Consider the following 14,321-nt stretch of genomic DNA (forward strand, 5'->3'; position numbering starts at 1 on the left):
TATAATGGTAAAAAATAAAAAATGATTAATGATTAATGATAATTCAAAAAATAGGTTAAGTGCTGTCATGACTTTTTTTTTCCCCTCCCGAAAACTTGACACAATGATTAATGGAATGGAATATGAGAGGATAATCACTGATTGACTATTATTTTTCCAAGTCAATATTTATATTATTTGTCAATGTTATTCCAGTTGTCATGTGTAACATGTGTGTACAAATTAAAAATCCATGCATATTTGACCCCTAGATCTAGTTCACATGTATATACAGTCCAAGTCATTACATTTGAGGTTGGGCAGGATTTGTAGGACCGCCAGGAATTACTTTCATCTCGCCCATGTAATAAAAAAGTTGTATCTTTGTCATTCTTCAAGCAAAAATTAAAAAAAATAAAAATAAATAAATAAATAAAAAATGTTGTACGTTTTTTTTGGTAATGAAAAAAAGTTGTACGTTTGTCATTCAATAATTGGTTGTACGTGCTTTTCATGTTAGGTGTTAAACAAAATTTATTGTCCATGCTATAAATGACCGGCAATTATTAAGAATTCAAAACACGATTCACATGACAAATTGTATATATATGTAGACCAAAGTAATTAAAATAAACAGTGTAATATTAGAATATTATATCTCCATTTTATGAGGGTAAATCCATGGATCTATTTCATTTTCATTACTAAAAGATCGTCTTTGAATGTTTAAGGATACTTTTATTTGAAACAAAGTCAAGGTTGAGCTAGAGCTTGAGCATTCGCTGACATGGAATACTACTTCAGCCCAAGTAAATCCAATAAGGAAAACGATGAGAAAAAGAAACAAATCATTCCCTTTTTGTTTGTTTAGTAGATGGTTTGTCACTTGCTGTTCATAGATACCATAAAGCTTTATAGCAAAACAAAAAATAAAACAAAAAAATAAAAACCACAAGGCTTATACAATTTTCATGTGGGGATTACCTCTATTTATTTGTCCAGTGCCTCTCAGTTTTCTATTTTTAACGAGGCTAGCCAATGATGATAATATACATGCAATTTTGATACGTTTTGTTAATATGGCATTTTTGCATATCCTCATTCAAACTTTTAGTTTTTATTACCAAAAAAAAAAAAAAAAAAAGAGAAAGGGTTTTCTTCCCCCCCAAAAAAAAAAAAAAAAACAGTATGGACCTTTTTTTTTTTTTTTTTGGGTCAAGAAATGGTTGTGGCACACATGTATCTTCCTTTAAATCCATTCATGTCCTTGTCGTGGAAAGATCATACATACAGTCACTTCCACACCTATATAAATATATGTTTATTCTTCAACACTAATTGTACCCTTGGCTGCTTGTCATTCTCGATAATTTTTTTTTTTAAAAAAAAATATTAAATACATATTTTATACATGGGGATATTGTGTTTTAATCTAGATGCAGGAAAATGTAAGTTATCCAAGTAGAAAATTTTGATCTGCCTCAACTGTTATATTAAATGCAGCATTAGATCAGCTAGGATTGAATGTCTATGCACCGATACAAATTAATTTCTCCATAATTTGTGTTAGGTGGGGTAGACACCTAATTTTTGTATACACTCCCTTTTGATGTTTTTTCTTCATTCTTAATAAAATGACCTGTGAATAAAAAAATTCGATCAAGATCTCTACTCAGTTATTAATTAGTCTTTGATGTTAAGTTAACTTTTTTTTAATGGACGGGTGTTAAGTTACATTGATTAAGAAATAAATATTATTTAATACATTGTGAAAAAGACATAACAATCTAATTTAGAGTCATTATGAACTCTCCCAAAAATTCAACTTTACAAACTTCTCCTCATAAAATTACAAACTACAATTAACTTTTTTTTTTTTTTTTTTAAAAGGAAGTTTCGAAGTCTAATTCTCAATTTAAACATATATGGGTCCGATCAAGACCTCATCAATTTTAAAAAATTTAATAAAAATATGGACATTAATAAATTACGAAGTCAATGAGTCTGATATTTATAAGCTAAAAAACAAGGATGAATATAATTGTGGATCATAGTTTTTTTTTTTTTTTTAATTGGCTGCTTAGCTGCAAATTGACCATTTATCTTAAAAACCAATTAATAAATCAAGAAGTTTCTATCCAACACCCCAATATATGGAATTTATAATAGTAGTAAAATAAATAAAGATCTAAATCATTAAATGCTTTCAAGAGTATCCAAAGGGACAGAAAACCCTTTTAAAAGAAAACAAAATTTTATGAATCTCATTTCCAAATTCCAACTCCTTAGAAAAATACAAGAAAATAGATGTCCATCTCCTGGGATGGTGATATTGTCACTTGTATGTTGGCCTGTCTTTCTGCACTACAACCTCTCAAAAGAACCATTATACCCCTAGTTTTTCTTGGACAAAAACAGCAATCACAATTTGACAAACCTACCAAACCCTTGTCGTGTTTGAGGTCAATTTTGTCAATCAGAGAATTGTGGAAGAATTTAATGATGAATCCCAATAGAACAACGACCCAGCTTTTAAGGCCCACAAGTCAAGTACATACTGCTAAGATATATAAAACTATTATTATATATACAATTTAATATTACAAATGAAAAAGAAAAAAACAAGGTACTGGGAATCGAATGCCTGGCAATACAGATGGAGAGCAGAAGCAGCATGCAAAAAGTTATGGAGAAAGAAAAGATATAAATCGTGCATTTTTTTATTACAATTTAAGCCAACTTGCTTTCATGTGATTAAAATCACCCATTTTTGTTTTCTGGTCCATTAAAGAAGTCTCATATTTCCATATAAAAAAATATGGAAATAAAAAAGTCAGATTTCCAAGGAAAAAAACAATGGCCATACTATTAGAGGGAAGGAACTAAGCCATATTTGTTTATATATAGTATATATACAGCCTCTGTCAGGTTGGTAAAGGCTAAGAGAGTTGAAGGCAAAAAAGGGAAGAAAAGGGGTGTGGTAGCTCTGCTTAGCTCTCTTTTAAGATTTTTTTGAGTAGTTCTGGTTGTTGTTGTTGTTGTTTTTGTTTGAGAGAATTAAACAGAAAAAAAAAAAAATGGATGCATTGAGGAAGATGAAAGAAGGGATAGAGGCTAAGAAAGAAGAAGCATTGATGAAGGTGGAGGAGAAGAAAGAGGCTTTGATTAAGGTGAAGGAAAATATGGAAGCAAAGAAAGAGGAAGCATTGAACAAGGTGAATGAGAAGAAAGAGGCTTTAATGAAGGTGAAGGAAGATGTGGAGGAGAAGAAAATGGAAGCAGTGAGGAAGGTGAAGGAAGAGGTGGAGGAGAAGAAAGAGGCTTTGATGAATTTGAAGGAAGATGTGGAGGAGAAGATAGAGCCTGTGAAAATGTTTTTTAGAGGAAGAATGGTAGGTCCAATTTCAGGCATTAACACCACCAATATTGTTTCTACTTTGTCCACCATTAACACTGCTGTGCCTCCTGCCTCTGCTATTGAGTATGACAGTGATTCCTCTGATTCTTCTAAGGGGTCAGCTGAATCTCTCAATGATGAGAAAGTAAATGGCAAGTCAAGAAAACGACATTCTCACAGAAATGGAGGTAAAAAAATTCTGTTTTCCATATGTTTGAATTAATTCCTCATTGAGAATTTTAATGTTCGAAAATATTAATGGGTTTGCATTTGGAAATCAATCAACTTTTGTTTAGTTCTGAGTCTTTACCATGTTTCACCTTTCTTATATAAACTAATGTATATTTTCACAATTTTTCAGCTTGGTTTGCTGACATTGTGTTATTTCCATTTACAGAGTAGAAAGTCAAAGAATCAAAATCAATAAAATTGCTTCCTTCTATGAGTGGGGGAATTAGAGAAAATATATAGAACATCCTATAATTTTTATCTTTGATTTCTTTAGTGGATTTCAAGCTTCCATATATAGGCTAATGAAGTTTCTGAATATAAGTATATGGAAGTTCTAGAAAACTAATGGCACTTTTGGTACTCCCTCTGTAACTACAACAAGATTCATTGATTTTCTTGGGTCAATCGTTTTCCTATTGCTGTTATATTGATCAGATTAATTGTGTTTGCACAAGCTCAAGGAGAGCTTTTTGCTGAAATACTGATTTATTTGTTGTATGGTTTCAGATACTGCATCGTTAATTACATCATACCCAGCAGTGAATAGTCCACCTCTCAATGTTGTTGTCCACCAATCTCATGGAGAACAGATATTCTATCCTGGAGTGAAGTATTCGGGAGTCCAAGAGAGTGCTCTAAACAACCATCAGGGCAAGGACAACGTCGCGAAGAAGGGCTTAAACGGTTTTAGTCCTTCAGCTCACAAGATTCTGGACCAAAATGGAACGTATACTTCTTTTGAAGAAGGGAGCACAAGCGAAAATAGGATAGTTAACTTGGGAAACAAAATTTCAGAGGAAGTCACTGAAATATACCTTGAAAAGTTATATCAAAAGCCGGAGTCACATGAGTTTTACTGTCCTAACTGTAAGACCTGCATCACAAAGGTACTTATTATTCGTGAGAGATATTTAGAAGCTGCACCTAATGTCGCACATCCTAATAAAGAGGATTTGAGGTGCTCAAATTGCTTTGCTTTCCTCATTCCTGTAGGTAATTTTCTTCAATCTGTATTAAAAACAAAAGCTCACTAGATTTTACTATGTGAGCATATCCAAACTGTGCATGGATGAGATAATAGTATTACTATGAGTCTTGCATGCATTGGTTATCACTAACATGATATATGCATAAGCTGATTGCTATTGAACTTTTGTTTTTTTATTTATTTATTTTTTTTATTTTTTATTTTTATAGCTGGAGTTATGTCCTCATATGATGCTTTCATGTGTACTTTGGTAGGATCTGGCATTTGTTATTTCTTTGATGTTTAGCTGATCTGTCATATCCATGACTTTAATTTGGTTGTGACTGACTTTTAAGTATTTGTTTCAATTTATCAGGCAATTGGATACGCAACATATTTGCATCTAAAAACCCCGCTGGCCAAGGTAATCTATTTTATGTTTCTCTTTAAGCTTCTTGAGGGTGATTTCATAAGAAATTTTAATAAAATGCTATTTGTGTGAATCTCGAATATATATTACATATAGTTGCTAAAAGTTTATAATTATGGATCTTATCATAATGATGCCTTTTTAAAAGGAAAGGTGATTACGATGTCATATGTCTTTCAAATAGTGCAAAGATTTATCAGTTACTTGCATTAGCCTGTCTGGAATTAAAACCAGAATGATTATATAGACCTCCATTGACTAATAGGGTTTGAAATTTTCTGCAACAAGAAATACACTACTTAAGGAATTGATTCATTTGAGTAAAAAATAATTGGTTTCTCTAGCTAGCAACTAGACTTCTCTCGAACATACAATACCATCTTACTTCCTAAAGGCATTTCCTTTATGAAATATGTGATCTGGCGGGTAAGAATTGTGAGAACTTCTGAAAGCAGGATTTAACTTGAGATATTTTTATTGTAAGTCCGTGCTTTTATTTATTTTGTATTTATTTTCTAGATCCTTTACACTTATAGTTTGCTTATTAAAAGAAAAAACAAAAAAGGAAAAAATAAATCACAAATAGCTCTGTGGTTGACTGTTGAACCAGAATCAGGTCAGAACTTCTGTGTCTTTTTTTGTCTTTTGTTTTATCATTTTATGCTTTTCCTTTTTTTTTTTTTTTTTTTTTGGGAAACATTGTATTATTAACTCTTAGATGGTGGTTCTAACTTCGAAGAAATAATAGAAAACTTGCCTCTATAAGTTGAGTGGTTGGCAACTTCTTTTGCTGTTAGACGGACATTAATTTAGTGGAATATAATTTTCTCCTCGTCGTAATGTTGGTAGGCCTATTTCTTACCTGAAGTTTTGATGCAGGAATTGCAGCTACGTTAACTCCAACACCTAAACCCTTGCCAAGTAATCCTGTGAGCAGTGCTGGACTTGAAGAACCACTTCTACCACATTATTCAGATAAAGATTTAGGTGATCAAATTCCTAGAGAGCCTCAGACTGTTGGACATCATGTTCCTGAGGGAACTGACCCGAAACATATTATCCACCATCTTGGAGACAATGCGCCACATGGTGCAGTGGAAAACAGCGGTGCAGGTATGAGCAAAACATTCATCTCATTTATAAGGTCCTTGGAAGTCACTTTACAATGTAGAAGCACCAGACACTACATCTTGAGAACTGGGGTGCATTGACCAATTTATAATAGTCAAAGCATTTAATGCAAATTTCAAAACATCACTAGCTATAACTTGTACCCATATCTTTAATTTTGTATTCAATTACATGCACCAAAATAATTTGCAAATTATTTGTATTGCATATATCATCTGTATATTGTTGCTTACAAATACCTCTGTCTGAGTCCATGTAACTGCTAATCTACATGGAGCAAATCTGAAACATTGATATTCTTATCGGTGGAATATGAAATATCTACTTGATTATTTTAATGAAGCTTTAATAGTGATGCTGAATGAGAAACTAGTATGTGAAAATGAGCTACATAAGAGAGACCTCTGAAGAAGAAAAAGAGGAGTTAAATAGCAGGGGAAATTTTCCTCCTTCCAATAGGAGTTCCATTTCTGTCATATGTTATTTTATATGTCCATTGTATGAGATAGCTTAATCCCATGCAAGTCATTAGCGTGATATCATTTTCTGAAGCAGGAAATACTGTAAGATATTAATTTTGTTTTTATTTTCAGATCCTATTCACTTTATATTTTGCTTATTAGAAGAAAAAACAAAAAAGGAAAAAAGAAAAGAAAAACAAAACACAAATAGCTCTGTGGTTGACTGTTGAACCAGGATCAGATCAGAACTTCTCGATTGCTTTTCTCTTTATTCTTTGTCTTTTGTCCTACTTTTTATGCTTTTCCTTTTGTTTTCTCCCTTTTTTTCTTTTTCTTTTCATAAACATCGTATCATTAACTCTCAGATGGTAGTTCTAACTTCTCAGAAATAATAGAAAACTTGCCCCGCTAAGTTAAGTGATGTTCAACAACTTTTGCTGTTAGATGGACATTAATTTAGTGGAATTTAATTTTCTTCTCATCATTATGTTAGTAGGCCTATTTCTTACCTGAAGTTTTGATGCAGGAAATGCAGCTACATTAACTCCAACACCTAAACCCTTGCCAAGTAATTCTGGGAATAATGCTGGACTTGAAGAACCACTTCTACCATATTATTCAGATAAAGGTCTAGGTGATCAAATATCTAGAGAGCCTCAGACCGTTGGAAATAATGCTCCTGTGGCAACTGAACCCTCAAAACATATTATTCACCATTCTGGAGGCAATCCACCACATGGTGCAGTGGAAAACAGTGGTGTAGGTATGAGCAAAACATTCATGTCATTTTTAAGGACCCTGTAGTCACTTTAGAATGTGGAAACACTAGACAGCACATCTTGAGAACTGGTACTGGGGTGCATTGACCAATTTATAATAGTTGAAGCATGTAACACAAATTTCAATACATTAGCTATAACTTCTACCCATATCTTTAATTTTGCATTCAATTGCATGCAGCAAAATAATTTGCAAATTGTTTGTATTGCATAGATCATCGGTATATTGTTGCGTACAAGTACCTCTGTCTGAGTCCATGTAACTGCTAATCTATGCACACAGCAAATCTAAAAGATTGATATTCTTATAATTGTTATATTAATATCGACTAGATTATTTTAGTGAAGCTTTGATATTGATACTGAATGAGAAACTAGTATGTGAAAATGAACTATATATTAGAGACCTCTGAAGAAGAAAAAGAGGAGTTAAATAGCAGAGTAATTAAAAAAAAAAAAAAAAGTAAAATAGAATTCATCCTCCTTCCAATAGGAATTTAATTTCTGTCATATGATATTTTATGTCCATTGTATCAAATATCTTAATCCCATGCAAGTCATTACAGTGTGATACCATTTTCCGAAGCAGGATCAACTGTAACAGAACCTGGCGATGGCATTTCAATCCTTATGCCCCCACCAAATGAACAGCTGCTGGGAACTGAACCACGAAGTACTAAATCGTGGGAGATTCTAAAAAGCATTGTATACGGTGGTTTAACTGAATCAATTACAAGCTTGGGCATTGTGACTTCTGCAGCTAGTGCTGATGCTGCAACATGTAAGTGATTAATTACTGCAGGTTTAATGACTGCTCGATTTATAGCAGAAATGATAGTTTCTGTGAACTAATTTATTGTATACACTGTTTTAAAAGCCCCTTTATTTATTTATTTATTTTTTTAGCTTGTTTTATGCTTCTAGACTATATTACTGGATTTTCACTATGTTGCAAATATATATTGCACTCTGTCCTTGCAGTGAACGTCATAGCTTTAGCATTGGCAAATCTGATTGGTGGACTATTCGTTATTTGTCATAATGTGAGTAATTGTTCTATTTCCGCCTTCACAATGAATATCATATATAAATTGAGTATTAATTTGTATATATATATGTAAATTGCAGTATTAGTAACAAGAACTTGTTGAATGCTCCATCATTCCACATTTCCCACATTTACAGTTGAAGATATATCATGGATCATGTTTGAATCTAGTTAATACTCGTTGAACTTGTTGAATGCTTGTATGTTTTCTAATATTTTTACATCTTGGAACTTATTTATAATGTTACAGCTTTGGGAATTCAAAAATGATGAATCAACTGTGACCTCTAAAGAGACTGGTCAACAAGTGGATCGATATGAAGAAGTATTGGGGCAAAAAACGAATTTCATTTTTCATGTGCCAGCTGCTATATTAGCTTTCCTCATTTTCGGATTAGTGCCTCCTGTTGTCTATGGCTTCTCATTCCATGAGAGTGATGACAAGGACCTAAAGCTTGCAGCAGTTGCAGGAGCCTCTCTGCTATGCATCACATTACTGGCGCTTGCAAAGGCTCGCACACAGAGGAATCCCAAGTATATGAAAACGGTTCTCCAATATGTTGCTGTTGGATTCGGGGTCTCAGGCGCTTCTTATGTAGCTGGCAACTTGCTTGACAGATTAATGGAGAAGCTTGGCTGGTTCCAGCAGACTCATGTAGATAAGACTTTTCCCCTTCCCCAGTTCATGTGATGGGTACGGTGAAAGCCTGCATGGGGAATCCTTCAAGCGTATTAGGAAAATTTATGGAGTTTTTCAAGTTAGTCTTCAACTTCAAGTACTGGTGCAGTAGTTCTTTCATTTCATGAAAGCTGACAAAAGGACATCAAAGATCTTGCTATAAAAATTTGACAAGAAGTGCCAAAGACACCAATAAAGGATCAAAAGTATACAATCCTGTAACTCTGAGCTACAAGAGCATATGATTGTAATGGCATTTATTTTTAATCAAGCTAGTGAAATATTTATAACAAACTATAGTGTCAATCTCAAAGAGAAAAAGGTGCCAACAACAAAACATAAAGGACTCTTCTCGATCTTTTAGCCAAAAAAGAAAAAAAGAAAAAAAGAAAAAAAAGTACTCTTCTCGATCACTCATCATTTAACCTTTTTTTTTTTTTTTTTGGCTGAAAAAAACATACTTTTTGAAGTCTTCTGGTTCCTGGTTCATCATCACCCTCTTACTGAAACCATACAGTGGATTTAGGAACCTTTTAGAATAATATCTCTCAAACTAAGATATTTGAAATTAGACAACACGTATTAAAGTAATCTGACAAGTAGGAATCAGATTTGCAATATATGTTCGGAAACTCCTTCAATTGTTATCTTCAAATTAACAAATGATTAGTTCTTGAGGACTAGATAACAGAAAACTTATCAGCAAGGAAGGTTGCACCAATATTATATCTTCAGAAAAATTAAGATTTCATGATTGTTAGAGACAAAAGGTTCTAAAATTGCCTTGAAAGCTACATTAAAAGGGAGATAAATGGTGACTTTGATAACAGAAAGCAACTTAAAGTTACTTAAACTGCTGTAGAACCACCACAAATACACGTACTACCAATTCTTAGCATGGTTGCACCCTACCTCCTACATCGGTTGAAAAATCTGACACTCTGAGCTCGTTTTTTTTTTTTTTTTTTTTTTTTTTTTTTTTTGATGAAGACACTCTGAGCACGGTTGCACCCAACCCCATCCGGCAAAACAAAATTTCCCGTGGAATACTAAAAAAAAAAAAAATCTTCAAAAAATGAATCTATATTCCTAATTTTATATTGTGGAACTGGAGAAAATTTCATAGTAATATATAGAAAAGTGTCAGACTTTCTAAACAAAATTATATAAGGTTTGTTTTGATAACCTCTTTTTTTTTTTTTCTTTTTTTTTTTCTGTTTGATTATATGTAATTAATTATTTCAAAAGCTTGTAATATTAGTTAATGGTATTTAGACATTTCAAATTACTATAAATTTGAAGAAAAAGTAAAAACATAAAATCAATGTGTTCCATTTGGTTTTTATGGCCTTTTTGCTTAGATTTTATAGTTTATTGAGATGCATAGTAGACTAACTACTATTAATATGTATATAAATATGTCTATATATATATATATATATATATATGTGTTGATTATTACAATAAATTTCTAATTTAAAAAGAAAGGAGTTTTTTTCTTTTCTTTTTTTCTTTTCAGTATTATAACAAACTCTTAATCTAAAAGGAAGAGTGTTAAGTCCATGTAATTTCTAATCTAGATAAACAGCATATCTGAAAAGATTGAAATTCTTATAGCTAAGTGGCATATATATGAAATATCTACTTGATTATTTTAATCAAACCTTAATACAGATGCTGAATGGGAAACTGGTGCGTGTAAGTATACTACTTATGAGAGACCTCTGAGAAGAAAAAGATGAGTTGAATATTCATCATTGTCCATAATGTAAGTAACAATTCCATTTTTATCTTCACAAATGAATATTATATATATAGATATATATATATATATATATATATATATATAAATTGCAATATCATCAGTAACTAGAACTTGTTGAATGCTCCACCATTCCACATTTGATGCCGACATTTACGGTTGAGCATGTGTTGTAGATGAAACTACATTTGTATAGTTAATTCTTCAAAACCATTGTCTTCAGTTCATATGTAGTTTTTCAATATATTCTTGCATCTTGGGATCTGATATGTAACTTAACAGCTTTGGGAATTCACAAAAGATGACTCAACTGTGAAATCTGAAGGGACTGGTGAACAAGTGAATCGGTACCAAGAGTACTGGATAGCACCACTTATATTGCAGCAGTTGCAGGAGCACAACTTATATGCATCACATTACTTGCGCTTGCAAAGGCTCGAACTCTGAGCAATCCCAAGTATATCCTAACGGTTGTTCAATATGTTGGTGTTGGATTTGGGGTCTCAGGCGCTTCTTACGTAGCAGGCGACTTGCTTGACAAATTATTGGAGAAGCTTGGCTGGTTCTAGCTGACGGCTGGAGATAAAACTTTTCGCTTCCCCAGTTCATGTGATGGTTATAATCAAGCATGCATGGGAATCCTTCTAAGTATATTAGCAAAGTCTTTAAATCCAAGTCCCACTTCATTAGTACCAATTTTCATTTGGATCTTCTTTCAAGTTTAAAAAAAAAAAAAAAAAAAAAAAAGATGGTTTGTTTCCGATTAGATGTGTAATAAAAAGTGTGACCTCTCTCTTTTATGTCCCTTTACTTTTATGCAGTTTTATATGGCTTGCTAGACTTGGTAAAGGTTGTCGCGGCACCAATTTACGATGCCTCCGTCGCTGACATTTGCTATATAAATCTGAACCAAAAAAAAAAAAGGCTTTTTATTCTCGCAAAAATGGTGTAATCTTTTCTTTTTTCTTTTTTTTTTTTTTTACAATAAGAGAGGGAAAAATAAATTAAATACGATATCTAAGTCCTGAAACTACGTGTTCTAAAATAAGTTATACAGATTTTCAGCAAAAAATAAAAATAAAATAAGATGACATATCTTTATTATAAAAAAAAAAAAAAAAAAAAAAAAAAAAAAAAAAAAAAACAATCTAGTCTAGTCTATGAAGGGAAAAAAAAAAATTCTGTCCGTGCATTTTAATTATGAGGTTGAAGAATTCTAGATTAAAATTGTATGCGTTCCTTGTCTTTCTTTTTCAACTTTTCCCCATCCATCACCAAACTCAAATGTCAATGTCACAAGTAACAGCTATAGGCATCGTTTTCAGGCCTTAAAGAACGATAACATTAACAAGTTACTTAGATGATCAAGTTAATAAATAAAAACAATAATAATTTTTAAGCCATTTTCTCAGCTCCTCTGCCTCTTGAAGCAGACTCTGATATGTATATATATACCTAAAGAAACTTTTGCCCCCAAGAAGAGATCGCGAAGTAGGTCCCAGGACAAAAATAAATAAAAAAATAAAAAATAAAAAGCGGGGGTTTCAAGATAACACAAGCTCAGAAAAAATAGCTTCTATATCTCCAGAGTAATCAAAAGTACTGACGAACTTGTCTGGAAGATGCTGCCAAAACCGCAATTGTCGCTTTTAGTATAATTTGTATAACTAAACTTTCCAATGATACAAATTTACTGTACTTTCCATTCAAAATTAACAAATCTAATTGATAATTTTACTATTATAATTTTCTTTATTAGTTTTTGATTCATTAATTTAAATGGCTAATATTTATTAAAAAAAATTAATGGTTCTCTTAATTTATATAAAATTTATTTTGTTCTAATAAAATTTTAATATCCAACTTAATTTGTATTATTCTGTTCATGTATTTTTAAATTTGAATTTATTAAATAATCTAAATATTAACAATAAAAATCCGATACTAATTAAAACCATCACATTGAACATATGAGCTTACCTCGACAAACCTATAGTTTTAAAATTTTTTTAATTTTTATTTTTATTTTTCTAAAAACACTAAAAGGTTTATCGTATAGAGCACTAATATGATTATGCTGTATGGTTAAAAAAAAAAAAAAAAAAAAGGGGTAAACATAAGCGGTGTGGACGGATTGGAGGTGAATGAAAATTCAGAAATGGATCTCGTCATGACTTTAAACAATGATTGATAGAATGGATCACTAATTGACTATTACTTTTCAAAGTCAATAATTATATTGTCAATGTCAATCCAGTTGTCATAACTCATGTGTAACATCTTCAGCAAAATATAATAATAATAGTAATAATAATAATAAGAAATAAAAAACAACAAAACAAATAAACGAACCCATATGTAACATGTGTCATGTGTGCACATTAAATTTTGTTATAGATTTGACCGCTAGGGTAGTTCATATGTATATACGTAGTCCGTGACATTATTGAGCTTTAGGTAGGAGGAGTAGGACTGCCAAGAAAATATAGTTATGTGCTTGTCATTCAATTATTGGGTGTATATTTTCCATGTTAGACATTAAGTAATTTTTTATTATCATAAATTATCCGAAATTATAATTACTGACAATGAAAATAAGTATTCAAAACTTAATATTCAGATGAAGAAATGTATATAAACCAAACAAATTAAATAAACATTATGGTAATACAATATTCTGCCACCATTTATTTGGTTGAATCTATGTACCCATTTCAATTTCCTTGCTAATCGACCGAATTTTTTTTTTTTTTTTTTTGTGTGGTGAATGAAAAATGAGCTTTCTAGTGATTGTGAAATTGTGGACTATTAGCATGTGGGGCTAGATAACCCGAATAAAAGTTCTCATATCACCTGTGCCACCACCATACACCTGTTTCTACCGTCCTCTCCCACAATGCGTAGCACGTGGAACCCACATCCCACATCAAGACTCAAGTGGGGCTTGTTAAGGTTCAAACCCGCAACTCTATGCAAGCAAGTGTGAGGGGTTAAACTGGCTTCCTACCGCTGATCCACCCCCTTGGGTGTGCTAATCAACTGAATTGATTATACTGAGCATCAGTTGAAATATAACTTCAAAATCGATACTTTATTTGAAACATAAATTAAGCATTCCTTTTTCCTTTTGTTTGTCTTATGGTTTGTTAAGTCTCTTGTTGTTCATACAATACGAGAATACAAGGAGGTTTGCAAAATTTACATGTGGTTGGTTACCTTCATTTATTTATCCATTGGCTCCCCCTTTATCATAACAGGGCTGTGATGATAATATTTAGGATTAATAAAGTATTTTGGTACCTTTTGGTTTGATAATATTGCAATTTTGATTATCTGTTTTAAAACTAACCATATTGAGATTCAATTTTCGATTTGTTGCAAAATTAGACCATGATTGATTTTTGATTAACAGAAAGATAACAATTATCCCATATGAGTTGCACATTTGGTATCAAAA

General features: G+C 31.9%; 1 protein-coding gene across 2 annotated transcripts; it reads left to right on the forward strand.

Annotated features, from left to right (window-relative positions):
- Positions 1-2,582: 2,582 nt before the first annotated feature.
- On the forward strand, positions 2,583-9,396 carry LOC107426478 (membrane protein of ER body-like protein). Of its 2 annotated transcripts, XM_016036677.4 has the most exons (8): positions 2,584-3,564; positions 4,115-4,600; positions 4,951-4,998; positions 5,884-6,117; positions 7,123-7,359; positions 7,965-8,156; positions 8,357-8,418; positions 8,674-9,396. In XM_016036677.4, exons 1-8 carry the CDS (start codon positions 3,057-3,059, stop codon positions 9,112-9,114), a joined length of 2,208 nt encoding a protein of 735 aa, XP_015892163.3. In that variant the 5' UTR covers positions 2,584-3,056; the 3' UTR covers positions 9,115-9,396. The 2 variants fall into 2 exon arrangements, with proteins under 2 accessions (XP_048336448.2, XP_015892163.3); XM_048480491.2 differs by lacking the exon at positions 5,884-6,117 and having other exon boundaries at positions 2,583-3,564.
- Positions 9,397-14,321: the final 4,925 nt, after the last annotated feature.

The sequence above is a fragment of the Ziziphus jujuba genome, chromosome 9 (genome assembly GCF_031755915.1).
Source record: "Ziziphus jujuba cultivar Dongzao chromosome 9, ASM3175591v1".
In the NCBI taxonomy this organism is placed as follows: Eukaryota; Viridiplantae; Streptophyta; class Magnoliopsida; order Rosales; family Rhamnaceae; genus Ziziphus; species Ziziphus jujuba.

Bases quoted from the DNA above. Each gene is read 5' to 3' on its own strand.
- LOC107426478 (XM_016036677.4), top strand. From the start codon at position 3,057: ATGGATGCATTGAGGAAGATGAAAGAAGGGATAGAGGCTAAGAAAGAA. The intron at 3,565-4,114 runs GTAAAAAAATTC...GTATGGTTTCAG, and splicing joins ACATTCTCACAGAAATGGAG to ATACTGCATCGTTAATTACA. The intron at 4,601-4,950 runs GTAATTTTCTTC...TCAATTTATCAG, and splicing joins TGCTTTCCTCATTCCTGTAG to GCAATTGGATACGCAACATA.